The sequence below is a fragment of the Carassius auratus genome, chromosome 18 (genome assembly GCF_003368295.1).
Source record: "Carassius auratus strain Wakin chromosome 18, ASM336829v1, whole genome shotgun sequence".
Lineage (NCBI taxonomy): Eukaryota > Metazoa > Chordata > Actinopteri > Cypriniformes > Cyprinidae > Carassius > Carassius auratus.
The window spans coordinates 21,633,903-21,649,509 of NC_039260.1; the positions used below are offsets into that span (position 1 = coordinate 21,633,903).

The window sequence follows — 15,607 nt, forward strand, 5'->3', positions numbered from 1 at the left end:
ATAATAAAAATCAGCAGGTGCCACCAGAAGTTTAGTACATTTAAGTTACAAATGGCCACTCTTGCATGCAAGTTAAACATAAGGTGTGTAGATTTAATTCTTGAAAACACATTCACTGCATTTATGTGCTTTTATTAACAACAACAACAACACACTTGGTACCAAACAGATGCTTTATTTTAAAATAGCATATAAATACCTAAAAGACATTAGTGGACAGAGATGATAAACCAGTGGACCACTGGAGTAGAAATACAAAAGGTTTATAAACAACTGTTTACATGTCTTTTTTGAGCATTAATGACCAAGCATTGACAACTATAAATGGGGACTGTCAAAGTGCAATAAAATGTATTAAAAGATGTGTGGCTTGAGAGGAATGATGGCATTTTATCATTATCCTCATTAGTCTCGTGACAAGTTCAAGTAGGTTCATGGAAGCCGAGATGCTTCTACAAGTAAAGCCTGAGAAATCACATGCATTCTGAATTACACCTCAGTCACTTCTGACAAGGCGTTATTGCATTTCCTCCTTACTGGACAGATTTAGAAATAAAAGAAATGTCCCGAGTCATATTTCAACCAATAAAAATGTGTGTACTGTATATGGAAGCTTGTTTCCACAACAGAATAAAAAAATTAAAAAGGTAATTGCAACTTTTTTTTCTAACAAATCAGACTTTTTTTTATTAGAATTATTAGAATTTATTAGAGTTTACATCTTACATTTCTGTATACTGTAATTATTAAAATACTGCATATGGAAGCTTGTTTCAGCCACAGAATAAAAATAAAAGGTAGTTGCAACCATTATCTCACAATTCTGAATTATTTTATTGCATTTTTTTTTTTTTATTGTTGTCAAGTATAATTTTAACAATCATTTTATTTATAACAGGATTTTGTTTTAATGAGGTATTTTTCACATTACATTATAATCCGAATTGGAAGGTGGGCAGTGTTTAGGTGTGATAAAAATGTCAAAATGCAATATTAACCATTTTAACTATATATATATATATATATATATATATATATATATATATATATATATATATATATATATATATATATATATATATATATATATATATATATAGTTACACTCATTTATTGGTGAAATAAGACGGACATTTCTTGATATTTTTGTGAGGTTCACACAATCACCATTTTAGTATTGCTTGTGCATTTAGTGATGTGAAAAATGGGAAGTGAGACTGCATTTACTAACACTCCTGTTCAAATGTTTTAGTATTTGACAGCTCATGTTTAAGATCAGACTTTCCTGAATATTATTGGTCCGCACTTCACTTAAAACCACATAAATAAAATCTCCCTCGCTCACATGAAGTTTCATAAACATTTTCCGATTTGCAGGAGTTCACAGTTTGCTTGGTGGTGCTTTGACTGACGCCTGTCCCGTGTGAAGCGACCCGGTACTGGCAGCGCTCGGTTTAAGTATGAGAAATGAGTCTGTTGTGCGTGAAGATCTAGTCATACCAGATCCGAGCGGAAGGGGGCGGCGGAGCTGTGGAAACGTTCCCAGACTGCCACTTGTGTCACAAGTGGAAGTCTGGACAGGGAAAGAGGAAGAGCTACAATGAAGATCTCATAACAACACAGTGCTCATCAGCTGATTTCATCACGGGAAGCCACGGGTGCAGAGGAGTACAGTGGGAAGGGGAGTATAAAACAACAACAGAAGCCCTTGTGCTGCATTCAGGTTTCTATCGTTCTAGAAGCATGCACTGAAGGAAAGAAGGGGAAAAGGAAAAAATGCGTCGTCATGCCCCAGTCAAAAGCATGCAAGCTGGTTGAGGTGCCAACACAAAAGCTGTCCTAACCTTGCAGGAGGTTTTTCTGGGTCGTAAAGCCATTAAGACTTTCTTCGCCTTGTGAGATGGGAGATCCTGAATTAATCCAGCAAATGAATCGGTGAAAAACAAAAACAGACATTAATTGTATGTAATGCAACTAAAAAGTGAAGACGTCTTACCCCAGCCATTGGTGAGCACGTCCCGGTCCACATCCCGGTTGCAAATCTCATTGGCCAGTCGTTCGAAGTACTCCGGCAGATCGGCGTATTCGTTGCCGTACGAGATGACCTTAATGCCCTTGTCCAGCATGTTGTCTCGGAGCTTCTTGAATTCTCCCACATCCTCTCGCCGCACCAGCATGAAATGCTCAAGGTCGGACTTGTGTTTGACCGCCTCGAGAAACAGGGCCTGGAAGGTGGTGTCGTCCACTGTCCTCCCGCAGCCCAGGAACACAAAAGACTTGGTTTCATAGAGCTTCTGGATCTCCCTCTGCAAAAACACACAACAATGTAATAACTGAAGTTATGGACTGATATGAGTCCACACACATTTTATTTACATCATGTATTATTCATTTTAGGGAGAGTTGCACCATTTGAAACCTGAAATAACCTTGCCTTAAATGTCAGATTATCTGATAGTTTGAGAGACTTAATTATTCTTGTTTAATGAATGTTTAATTATTAATCTTGGCACACAATCATGCAGGGGTCTCTATGATATAATCTATATACCACATGACTTTGATTTGGTAAACAACATTTATTCAAGTATTAATAGGCAATGCAGAAGTATTTCTTTTTTTTTTTAGTTTTTCAAGTTACATTACTAATATTTTATTCTTAATTTCCAACGCTATCTCACGACCAATTCGTACGTATTTTACGAGGTGGCTTATTCATACGAATTGGTACGACCTCACTCGTACGATTTTATACGACCCCAGTGACGGTTAGGTTCAGGGGCGGGGTTAGGTGTAGGTCATTCGTACAAATACATACGAATTGTGCAAATCGTAAAATACATACGATTTGGCAACAATAGTATGAATTTGTACGAGTGTGGTTGCGGTTGATTTTATTTCAATTTAAAATGTTTCGTCCTGTCATTTCTGACTTTATGACCCCGAAAACATCAAAGTGAATAGGAATTCAAAAATTATAACATGCTTATCATAGAAGAGCTGTAGAAATTATATTTATAATACATTTTTTAAAAGTGCGTCATGTCATAGATAGCTTTTATCAGCATCAAATAAACTTCATATAATGCTGTCATAAAGGTGGGTAGTTTGGTAAATTATTTCAAGGAGTGGACTTCTAGTAAGCAATAAGAACCGCCACAAAAGGGAGTATAACTTCAGCCCAGACTGATTTGGTTCAGTGTCCTCCACCCCGGTGAATTATCAGCATTCCAGCTGTGAGACTATTTTCTCAACATTCACTCACCATGACTTCTGTGTTCCTCAGAACGTTCTGGTAGCCAGCAGGATGCAGTACGATGCCGCTGGGGTTGGTGTAAACACCGTGAATATGGAGCACGCTCAGTCTTCTCTTCTCCTGAGCCCACTCCAGAACCTGCACACACAAGCACAAAGCAGCATTTCATACTCCACTGCTCCCAATCCGGCTCCCACCAGGAGCGTCCAGCTGCTTTTAATGACTGCGGGTTCTAATCAAGAGGCATTTGATGGAAAAGGTGCATAAACACCCTGCCTAAAGGCCACGCTATGGAAAACCACACACGGCCTGATGAATAAAGACACAGGGAACTGAACATGCAGTCACTTGTGTTTCCGAGGGCTCTTCAGGTGAGCTGCTGTAGAGCAGACATGCACTAATGCACTACATGACGCTTGGCCCGAGACCATAAGGCTGATTTTATGGCTAATAGCTGAAGCTTTCACTGCTTTGTGCTGAAGGAAATTTATGGCCAAAAGCAAACAGAGATGAACCCAGTGCACTGAACATCTGAGGAACAGTGTTTTCAAAGCACACTTTGTTTTTAGTTTGCGCTGAAAGCAACTGATGATCGAACGATGGGTATTTCTGTACAGGACATAATGACGATGCAATTCAATAATAGACTAAATGATCGTGCGCTCATCACAGTGTTGATGGACGTTCAGGTCCCGATGACGTGCCAACAAACATTACAATTTTAAAGTGTTTTATATTGATACGTTTAGGTTTTATACTGATCTTGAATTAATTCCGATGAAGACTATCAAGTAATGATGCAGAATCTTTTTTGCATCACAGGAATTAATTACATTTTAAAATATATACATATAGAAAATGGTTATTTTAAATTGTAATTGTGTATTTATTGGATTCTGAAAAAAATCAATCGGAATTTTTTAGATTTTTTTTACTTTTTAAATTGAAATGTTAAACATTTGACTAGCACTGTGAAAAATACATATATATATTAAAAAAATGTACTTGTTAGATTGTTAGATAGAATTACCTACTTACAAAATAACACAAGAACAACATAATTATATTAATAATAATAATAATCGATTATTCCGGCCTCTTTTTGTTTTATACTAAGTCACTTGATTTTCACAAGCGAATTTCTACAATTTAGGATTTTATATAATACCTTATTTAATATTGTTACTTCAGAAAATAAATGTCACGGAGAATGAATCATAAGTATCTTCTTTCATCAACGCTACATTTATGCACTGACTGAATCCAGTTCTAAAAGTTAGACCTCCATCACTATTCAGATGGTTAGCATCCAATAACACAAGTCTGAACCGTGATGCTAATTCACCTCATTTATACAGAACACACAGCTGGTACCTTCTTCTCATCTGTGAGATCCAGAGACTCCAGCTTGGTCCCTTGATGGGCGGCGTAAATCTCTAGCAGATTGTCAAAGTTAGTGGTGAGGACCAGAGCGCCGCTCTCCATCAACTGCAGCACGGAGCGCAGGAGATGCTTCCCAGCGTTCTCCATCTTACACTCCAGGTCATCAAACACCTCGTAGAGGCAGTCTTTAAAAAAGGTGGAGCGTACATTTCCCGTCCTCTACAGAGACCGAAAGAAAGAAATTTGAGATGAATAGAAAAACAAATCAACATCAGGAATATTCAAATAACTCTTCTGGGAACGCAGTGTTACAGGAGTCAACCAAAGCAGGCTTTTAGAGAGGAAAACAAGCATGATCTTCTTCAGAGGCCTTGAAATGCTCTCTATGGAACACTTCAAGGGAAATTAATAAGCACCTTAATTCATTTATTCAGGCTAATCTTGTAGGGAATGAACTTTAATTGATTTTTACACATGGTGGTGCAATCAACAACCCCAATAACAGGTACCTCATAAGAAATATGTGGGCTATATTTGTAGGTAATTAGAAACTCTGCACAAAATGTGTTTCCTGAGTATATGGGAAGTTGTGGAAAGAGCACTGAGAATAGAGGAGTTTTGACAGCAGTGCCCTTGTCCAGGTCAGACTCAATCTCATTACACTGAGCTGAATTCATTCTCTGAGGTTGGCAGAGGCACATGGAAAACCAGAGAGAGAGAGAGAGAGAGAGAGAGAGAGACAGAGAGAGAGAGGGGGGGAGGTGCGGCTATGAATAGCACTTTCTCAGGAAGAGGCTAATTATCAGGTGAACTAATGCCTTGGATCTCAGGTGTTAATGTAACTGTGTACACCTGGTGTTAACATCTGACTCAGCGACTGATCATATGCAGTCAGCTTTAAATACAGATGAAAATTTTTTTTGCAACAAACCACTCAGATGCCCCAGACTGTACCTAAAACAGTTCATTGGAGAGCAAAAATATTAATAGGTTTATTAATTAAAATCTTTAATGTGACTCGAGCAAACACGTCGTCTCGTTCTTCTGTACTGAAATTAGTTCACCTGTTTCAAGTTTTCGGGTTTTTTCAAGAAGTTTGTTCATCACGTGACAGCCCCATAAGCTTTACCTATGAAGTCTGAGCCAGAAAGAGATTCCCATGCTAAACATGGACAAAGTTTCAAATATTAAGTTGTACGTTTGAAGGAGTATTTCTGTTCCACAAATACTCCTTCCGGTTTGTCACAAGTTTCGGAAAGTTTTTTTCGAGTATGGCTCTGTGTGACGTTAGATGGAGCGGAATTTCCTTATATGGGTCCTGAGGCACTTCTCCCGGAAGAGCGCGCTCCCGTATAGCAGATCACTGAGAGCACAACAGACTTCACTGATCAGAGCGAGAGCGTCGCGAAATGTCAAAAAAGTAGTGTGTTTTTGGTTGCCAGGGCAAGACAACCCTGCACAGATTACCAAAAGAGAAACAGCATTAAGGGACCAGTGGATGGAGTTTATTTTTCCAGAGCATCAACGGAGTTGTGCAAGTGTTTGTGTTTGTTCCCTGCATTTTCGAAGATGCTTGTTTTACAAACAAGGCCCAGTTTGACGCCGGATTTGCACATCGTTTATTTCTTAAGGATGATGCAGTCCCAACGAAAAAGGGTCACGATCGTGTGTTGGAACCACAGGCGGTGAGTAAAACTGCTTCAAATATCTCTGTGTTGTTAACTTAGCTATCAGCGTGTAAGCACATAAAGTAAACAACATGTGATGTTGTCATCAAACTGCACTTTCCACATGTACAGCTTAAAAAAAAAAAAAAAGACGGCAAAGTGGAACTTAGTCATTTTTCAAAACCGCTAAGCAAATATATACAGTTTCAGTACATACCACATAGAGACGCTGTTGTTGCTGCTGCTCTTGTTCAATTTCAGCCTCTGGATCTGATTCCGGATCATAAATATACGCTGAATCTGACTGTTAGCCATGGTTTGTTTTGGTTGGTTTTGTCCTCAAGCTTCCAAACGCTACCAAAGCAAAAGCCTACTGGCGCTCGTGATTCTTTAGCTCCACCCACACGTCACGCCTACAGACGCTCGTGTTTTTCCGGGAAAAATCGGTACAGACTATCTTTCTCTTATGAATATAATAAAACTAAAGACTTTTTGGAGTTATGAAGGATGCAGTACTACTCTATAGGTACTCAAGATTAACAGGATATTGAGTGAAAACGAGCATTTCACCCCCCCCCCCTTTAACTTTGTTAACACATTCAGTGTTATGGAAAAGAATCTTCATGACAGAAATTCCCACGTAAATAAACTCTTGTCAGACAAGAGTTTTGGTGAGCTAATCACAGGCTAAAGACCCATATAAATAATGAATTAATCTTTTCTGTTTCTTATAGCATTTTCTGTTGTTGTATGTTGATGGTGGTAGTATTGTATTCTGAACTGTGTGTATTTTAATGTAAGTTTAAATGTGGTGTCATTGATGTATTTCTGTTCGGAGAAGTCGAATGAATGAATTATAGTTTTGTATTGTTTGTACTGTGATCAATGTTTGCGTAAGTAGTAGATAACATAACATTTTAATTACATTTTGCTAAAAATTAACGAAATGACTCCAAACTTCTCATCACTAATGCTCATATTCAAGCATAAGTATTCACATTGAACAAGAGTGAATATTGTTGTTGTAATCTATTTGGAAGCCAGAATGCGCATTAAATCAACAAAAATATATTAGCTGAACCCTCTTTTGTTTTAGGTGTTATTTATAGCAAACCACATAACATATGCCTTATCAGATTTAAAGTCCATGTGAAATCAAAATGGATATTTACTTTACTAGCGCACTCTGCAAGTCTTGATGTGAACAATTAATCCGTGAAAGTGAATCCACTGAATTTTTTGTTGTTTTGGGAATCTTTTATCAAAATCTGAACAATTGCTTCTGCTCTTGAATGGCAGAATATCCTTAAAGGCAATGTTGCAGGTTAACCACCACTTTCGATTAATGGGTACATAAATCACTCAAGATATGTAAATCATTTTTAAAATGTCTCAAAAATGGTCTTAGAGACGGGTTTTTTACGTTTTTGGTATTAACGTTTTTTTTTTTTTACGCAACTCAGTGATGACGTCACATTGGGGAGAAGTGGAGGAAAGGTAGCCTCAGCCTAGTATGATGCCGCGTTCCAGGCAACCCATAACCTGTGTTTTTCCAACCTTAAACCCATGAAAATGCACTGGAACGGCAGTCAAACCCCTGACTTCCCACTTGTGAACTCGTACTAGATCGATATACTCTGAGTTCCGAGTTCTGACGTCACACAGTACACAAAACAACGATGGCAGCCCATGCAATTAATACTGCCTACGGATGCAGTGTTTATGCAAGTGGTACACCTTGAAAAAATGATTTTAGGACAATGTAACGTTGCAATAAAATAAATAATCTAGCTAAAATTCCTTGCGCTCAGAAAGTTTGGCATAACTTGTCCGGAACGGTACAAAGTCGTTAGTCGTGGTATTAAATAGTGATTACGAGCTCAAAACCTGCCTGGAACGTAGCATCAAAACTATAGCGACTGACTGGGATGAGGAAGAGGTGGCAAGAGCCAACATGCATGATGGCCCGCAGCAGTGTAATTAAGAACCAGCCAGACGTGAGAGGGCAAATGAGGAATTGCAAAGAACTGATGTCTGTCAAAGCCAATTAAATGCATGGTCGGAGGAGAATGAGTGGAGAGTTGGTGAAGTGTACGTAGTGCAATGCATTGTGGGGGAAAGGAGACTGCTGTAAGATACTTTTTCGTATTATATTCCGCTTTGTGATACCCAACAACATAAAATACAATGGATAACAGTTTAAATGTTTATAACCAACAAGCAAATTGCACAAATTCGCAGAAAAATTAACCCTGCAACACGGCCTTTAAACACACCTCTACAACCGTGAGATTGCTAGGGAGTGACAGACAGAGAGGAGGAATGCAAACATAAAACCATGCCCTCTATTCATTATTCCATTTCAGATGGAAATACGTCACTACACTGAAATAAAGTCGGCAGCAACTTCCAGTTCACGCAGACTTTAAGTTGAACCGAAATGTGTGTGGAGAAATGTGTGTGGAGAACAGTACAGTTTGAATTTTTACCTCAAACTTTTCCACCCGTAGAGTCTACCCTCACTTAAGTCGATGTATTTATTTTTTTCTGAAGCCCTGATTTAGGTACTCAATGAAAAATAACAGCATTGATCAACAAGCATTCGGAAATGAGATGCAATCAATTCTTGGAAAGGTCTGGACTTTTTTGTGCTTATCAACATAGTTACTCAAGATAACATTGATGTCTGAATAAAAAAAACAGTCTGAAAGTCTCAAGGGTGACTTATATACTCATGCCCAAACATGTATTTTGACTGACATCCACTGACTTTCTGCGAACATGACAAAGAATGCATAAATAAAGAAATATGTAATGTTGGAACTGAATGAACTAGCATCTAGTCACAGCACGTTGTTCTGGAGGTATGAATACAGGACACATTTCAGATTAGCCTAGTTTTTTGCACCACTGCTCTGCTCATGTGAGGCTCAAAACTCTCACAAATAGGTTAAATCACTGAAAGACCTCACATTAACAATAACAAACGAACTAAGCTTGGAGATTCACCGGTTGGAGAATGAGATCGACAGCAGGCTGATGTTTTTCTAGGACAGTTATTTTGTTGATGTGAATTGTTCAGCTACGACCATTCCAGGCAACGAAACCCCAGCAATAGAGCTGAAATTCATTACCTAACTCCCTTTCACAAGTCTAAAGCCATCTAAATCCTCCAGTGACACTGGTGGGTTTGGATGCAAATTATACTGAGGCTTGACAATGAAAAACAGAAAAACCCCTGAGAGCTGTTTTGACTGACGGGGCGACAAAAGCAACAACATTGGTGGCATGCACAAATTTACTGACACTGTGTGTGTGTGTGTGTAGTTAGAGAGTGAGAAATAGTGTGTGTGCTTTCAAAAGTGGTAAGAAAACACAAAAAAACATCTTACTGGTGAAAGTTTCTGGATAAGGTCATGAGCAACATGCACCAGGTTCTTGTCCTCTTGCAGACTTTTCTGGAAGCGGCGGCTCTCTTCCTCCTCAAGCAGATCAAAGTCATTGGCAGCATCGAGCAGCGCCTGGATCAGACCTTTCCAGGAGCGCAGCGCGGGCACCTGAGGAGCTACGGCTGAACTCACCCCGGTGCCGATCACCAGCACCAGCTCAGGAGCACGCTTCGTCTTCAGGCTGGGCAACAACTTCCTTTAATCAGCCGAGCAGGAGGAAATGTAATCAGGTCAGAAGACATACACATACGGACGGAACTATGCCACAAAGTTACATGCAAGGCATGGTTTAACCAGACTTCAAAAATATGATCTGAAACTTTTAAACAAACAATCAGTAAAAGGAGGTCCTTAACTATAAGTGGAAAAAGTCAACCTCATTCACTGTTGTTTATTTCTTCTTTATGATGTTGGTGATTTTTGCAAACTTCTTAAATGCTGGACATGTCTAAATGTAATTAAAACCCCTGGACTGTGTAACTTATATAGATGTGTTTAAAATAATTATATTTGTAAATATTACTTCAACTCTGTCTCATCCAGTATTATAGAGGATATGGGAAATACAAAGGAAAATATTTTGAATAATGCATGTAACACAAATGGTTTCAAATCCCATTGACTTCCAATGTATGGACAAACAGCACAAAGGAAATCTATTGCCTGTTACCAGCTTTCTTCAAAACATCCTGTTTTGTGTTCTTCAGAAGAAAGTCATACAGGTTTGGAATTACATGAGGGTGTGGAAATGATGACGGAATTCTCATTTTTTTCAAAGAATAGGAAAAACCTATCTGGCGGAGTCATTCTTATCAGAAAGTACAGGTCTTTGAAAGATCACATGTTTATCGGAACAGGTCAGCAAACAGGAGCTAATATCAATGAAGAATATTTGGCTCTCTCTGGGAATGTGTCGGCAGCTAAGCAAGACTCGAACATCTGTTGTTTTCATACCTGGCCTTCTTAGCCACTGTGTCTCCATCCTCAGAGTCATGGGAAGGACGCTTCTCTGTCTTCACTGTAACAGCAGAGGCCATTCGACTCCTGAGAAACAAAGAGCAATTCATTCAGTACAATTAAAACAACAAATATTGACCAAAAGGCTAAACAATATATGACAGACAGATATTACATTTTAATTTATGCACTTAGCAGATGCTTTTATCCAAAGCGACTTACAGTGCATTCAATACTACAAAGTATCACACAGTTTTAGAAAATTATTTAACTACACATATACACCTAGTGCATTTAAGATTAGTGTTGTTACTAAGAATTAATTAAACCAATGTCAAGTGCTCATTTAGAAGATTAATGACGCTTAATTGAATTAATTGCCTTTATTATCTTGACATTGAAAGAGGCTTATTCTCCTCTGGCTAATAATCAATAATAATCATAATCAATCATAACCTACAACAACAAACACTGAACAGTCATCCAAACCAGCCTCTTGAGCTAGCGAGCTAACAAGCTAGCTGCAATTGTATTTTTAGCGCCTAATAATCGAACTATAATAAAATAAATGGCGTTTTTTCTGTAAATCATTGAATCCAACCGATTACGAATAGTTATAGCGTAATTATTATTCTAAAGCAAGTTAGGGTTGTTTTAGCTTAGTTGAAGTCTTTAGTCACCTGTTGCTTTTGTTCCATATGTGACACAATACAGCTTTAGCATAAAGGCTAATATTACACTATTGTCTAGAAGGATATTATTTATCTCCAAACTACAGAACTAACAAAACAAAAATTTATAAATTGGATACTTTTAAGTTACACTCCGTTCAACTGGAAAAGGGAGATAACAGAAAAGAGCAGATTTACCATTCCGCAAAGTTACATCGAAAGACTAAAAGAACGCAAGTACCGAAACAAAGAGAATATCTTAAAAGTTTCAAAACACAACTTACCCAGATGAGAAAAAAATGAGGATCCGAGTATTTTCTTAGATTTAACGTACTCGAGGCGTTTACTAATGATAATAAAACACTACAACAATAAACTTTTTTTTTAAATCGAATAAACTTTTAAGTGGCTTCCTATACGAGATCTCAATCCCAGCAGGGCATCAGTACCAGTCAGCCTTCAGAGTCTGAAACACTAAAGGCCTTGAATGAATCAGTTCAGCCTTTAGTGAAGTACCTGTCTAGAGACTTTCCTCCGCGAGCGTTGTGTACACAAGCTCAGGCTTTACACGTGTCCGCGCATCACAGCGGCTGTGCGCGCCCCCGTGGGTCAATGACGTGAAGCTTTAATCCGCCAGACTGCTAGTGACACACACACACACAAACATTGTGTTTCCATGTTTTAAGGGGACATTACGTAATGTTTAATATAATGTACAAACTGTATTTTCTATTGCCATACATCTAAACCTATCCCTCTGAGGAAGCTTCCTGATTTAATGGTTTAAAAAAAAAATCGCGTTGTATGATTTATAAGCTCGGGTAGTAATTTTCATTCAATTATTTGAGACATTAAACTAGCTGACACATTATTGATTTTCCAAACTTTTTCAATTTATAAAACAGGCTATTAAAGTATATATACATTAATGAATCCACGTTTTTAAAAGAATCGAGTGAAGAAGTGATTCAGTGAGCCATTCATAAAACAGTCACTTGCTTCGTTTGGGAATGTATCAGCCGTTTGAACGAATCGACTGAATGAATGACAGAATGACTCTCTTATTAAAACAGTGATTTGCCACCACCTACTGGCACTTTTAGTTTTATATTTAGATTAGATTATCATTTATTTTTAAGATAATTTATTTGTATTTATGTATGTTAAATTAAAATATTTTTAAAGCTTTTTGTAATTTCTATTAATTTATTTTCCTATATTAACAATGTTAACCATCATCTTTAACAACTTTATTTTTAAGTAATCAACATAATGTGCATGTTAAATAATTAATCTCATCCGTTTGAGATTTAATTAATTAATCGGTACATTATGTAATTCGATAAAAAAAAAAGTCATAATTTTGGGTTTGTATTAAACAAATTGGAGGAAAAAAGTAAATTGCGAGATGTTAAGTCACAATTTCTTTTCTTTTGTATTTGTTACTCAGTGGCGGTAGTGCTAGTGGCTTTCTACCTTGATTCTGTAGGTAGCTGTTCAAGTTCATTGCTGTCTTTTTGTACTAGCATTCGATTTCTCTGTCTTCTTCTCTGTTGGGCTTTTCTCCACTGGTCTCTCTTGCTTTGTTTCTCGCTCTCACTCAACTCTGCGACTGGTTTCACCTTTCCGCGTCTTATTTGTCTGTACCAGGCCTCTCTTTGCTTTTCTAAATATTGTGCCCTTCTTGAGGGATCAGCATCGCGTCGAGCCCGGTATCTTCGCTGTTTCTCTGCTGCTGACATCTATAGAAATAATGGAAAGTGCTGATTATGTACTTACTGTTTTATAATAATGGATCATGTAGGCTATATTTGGAGAAACCTTTCCAAATTTGGGGTCAGTAAGATTTTTGGTTTTGAAAGACATCAAAAAAAGAAATCAAGAAGTATTAACAAAGATGCACCAAGTTGATAAAAGTGACATTTGTAATGATACAAAAGATGTCCATTTCAAATAAATGTTGTTTGTTGAACTTTCTATTCTTTATAGAATCCTGAATAAAATCTATAACAGTATTAAGCAGCTCAACTGATTTCAACACTGATAAATAATAACAATAAGAGTTCCTGAGCTGAAATATTAGGATGATTTCTGAAGGATCATGCAATACTGAAGACTGCAGTATTGCTACTGAGATTTCAGATTTACATTCACAGGAAAAAAAACTTACATTTTAAAATATACTCAAATAGAAAACTTTTTCTGGTAATTCCAATAATATTTCATAAATCTTACAGACCCCAGTGAACAGTAGTGCAAGCTATACAGTTAATATTACAAGTATGGTTACTATTAAACCACAACATACAAACAGGCTCAACTATAAAAAAAAATATGCTGATGAACATTGCTGAATAACATAGCTGACAGGTAGCATCTAACACACTTGCCTTTTTTTTTTTTTTTTTTTTTGAACAGACACGTGTCATTTTTGTATAATAGCATAATATAATCCACTTACCAGTTTTCAAAATGTCTGTCACTCACTGAAAGGCAATACAATCACGTGATACAGGTCAGATGGTTTTGGGAGAACCTATTGCTCAGTTGCACGGGGGTGTTTTATTGGTAACTTAGTTGACAATGCTGATGTTGATAATAAAAGAAATATGATTATTGTATATATATGAGATAATACAAATAGTGTTTAATGTTGTCCTTTTAGTAAACATCTGACAAGCTAAGAACTAGTTTAATGAATAATATAATATAATGTAGTATAACAATCTATAGCATTGGCAAACAGTCAAATCAATGGCCAATGGCTGAAGAAAGATCTCAGATCTGTAAGTTGCTCCTTTTATAGTGGTTCAGTCTCAGTGAAAGTAGGATATGTTCCCATTCAAATGCTGCCTACAATAAAAAAGTTAATGGGTTAATAGCAGGGCATTCTCTATTTTGGACAGCTCATGATGTGCCTGTGCTTAATGAAGCTTTAAGTTTTTTTTACAGCCTCTTGCATAGAGACATGAGAGCATCCTTATTTCCAGTACTTGCGTCCTCTAGTTCTTTTTTCACGCACTGGCCATGTATTTAAAAAAATAATAATAATAATTTTATAAAAATATAACCATGTTACCTCAAAATCCTAACTAACAACAACAGAAAAAAGCATGTCTAAGACGATTACTTTTGTATCTGCTGATTAATAAAGTATAATAATAAATTAATTAATACAGTGTTTACTGCTAGCTGATGAATGATGTCTCATGGGTTAGTAGTAGAGTTGTCTGACATCTAGTGGTTCATGTCTTTAGGGGTAAAGCAAACAATAGTTCTGTTCTTTAGAGATTTTATTACATCAGCAAATGTTGATAGATAAAACACATAGCCATATTCAAGTGGGCATTTTGTGGGGGATGCTCAAGTCATCAATCACAAACCCAGGAGAGGCATTATGGTCTGATACTGCAGCAAAAACATAAACTGCATTTGCAAGTATTTGCTAGGATATTTCTTTGGTTTACACTGATTATTTCTAGATAAACAAACATAAACCCATTTGATACATGAATTAGTAAAATATTAATGTCCAAAACAACTGTAGACGCAATTCTTTGAAAATTATTTCTAACAAATTTCAGAGTAATCACAGGCACTCTGTACGAAGGATGTATGAAGCAGAATCAATCCTGCAACCTTCACACAACACAAGTCTTTCAATGCATTATTATTAGTTAAATATAGTCATGCATTCTTAAAGTGTGCTTCAAAAATAATATTTGAATCAAATCTTACTGGATCATCACACCGGTACTCTGATTTCTACAGTATTTTACAAAATGCTATTGAGAGTGAAGGCACTGTGCTTGCTCCTTTTCAGCTTAACGAAAAAGTATTTTCAAAAACTTCACAAAAATGTCCAAGCTAACATTTCAGAAGAAAAAAATTATTATATATCAGTAATGACAATATATATATATATATATTTCTCATTACCATACAATATGTAATATGTTACCCTGGAGCACAAAGCCAGTCCTAAGTCTCAATAGCCAGAAAAACATTGTATGGGTCAAAATTATACATTTTTCTTTTATGCCTAAAACCATTAGAATATTCAGTATAGATCATGTTCCATGAAGAGATTATGTAAGTTTCCTACCTCAAATATATCAAATCTTATTTTTTGATTAGTAATATGCATTGCTAAGAATTCATTTGGAGAACTTCAAAGGTGATTTTCTCAGTATTTTTTTTTTTTTCACCCTCAGATTCCAGATT

At 36.8% G+C, this 15,607-nt stretch overlaps 1 protein-coding gene across 4 annotated transcripts; it reads right to left on the minus strand.

Moving 5' to 3' along the window:
• Positions 1–155: 155 nt before the first annotated feature.
• On the minus strand, positions 156–13,944 carry LOC113118669 (protein FAM118B). Of its 4 annotated transcripts, none has more exons than XM_026288021.1 (9): positions 13,845–13,944; positions 12,860–13,125; positions 10,710–10,799; positions 9,699–9,951; positions 4,631–4,858; positions 3,266–3,394; positions 1,997–2,306; positions 1,845–1,910; positions 156–1,748 (listed from the first exon to the last, which is right to left on the minus strand). In XM_026288021.1, the coding sequence occupies exons 2-9, from the start codon at positions 13,123–13,125 to the stop codon at positions 1,720–1,722; spliced, it is 1,371 nt and encodes a 456-aa protein (XP_026143806.1). In that variant the 5' UTR covers positions 13,845–13,944; the 3' UTR covers positions 156–1,719. The 4 variants fall into 4 exon arrangements, with proteins under 4 accessions (XP_026143806.1, XP_026143807.1, XP_026143809.1 ...); XM_026288022.1 differs by having other exon boundaries at positions 156–1,573; positions 13,845–13,943; XM_026288024.1 differs by lacking the exon at positions 13,845–13,944 and adding an exon at positions 11,900–12,024 and having other exon boundaries at positions 12,860–12,973.
• Positions 13,945–15,607: the final 1,663 nt, after the last annotated feature.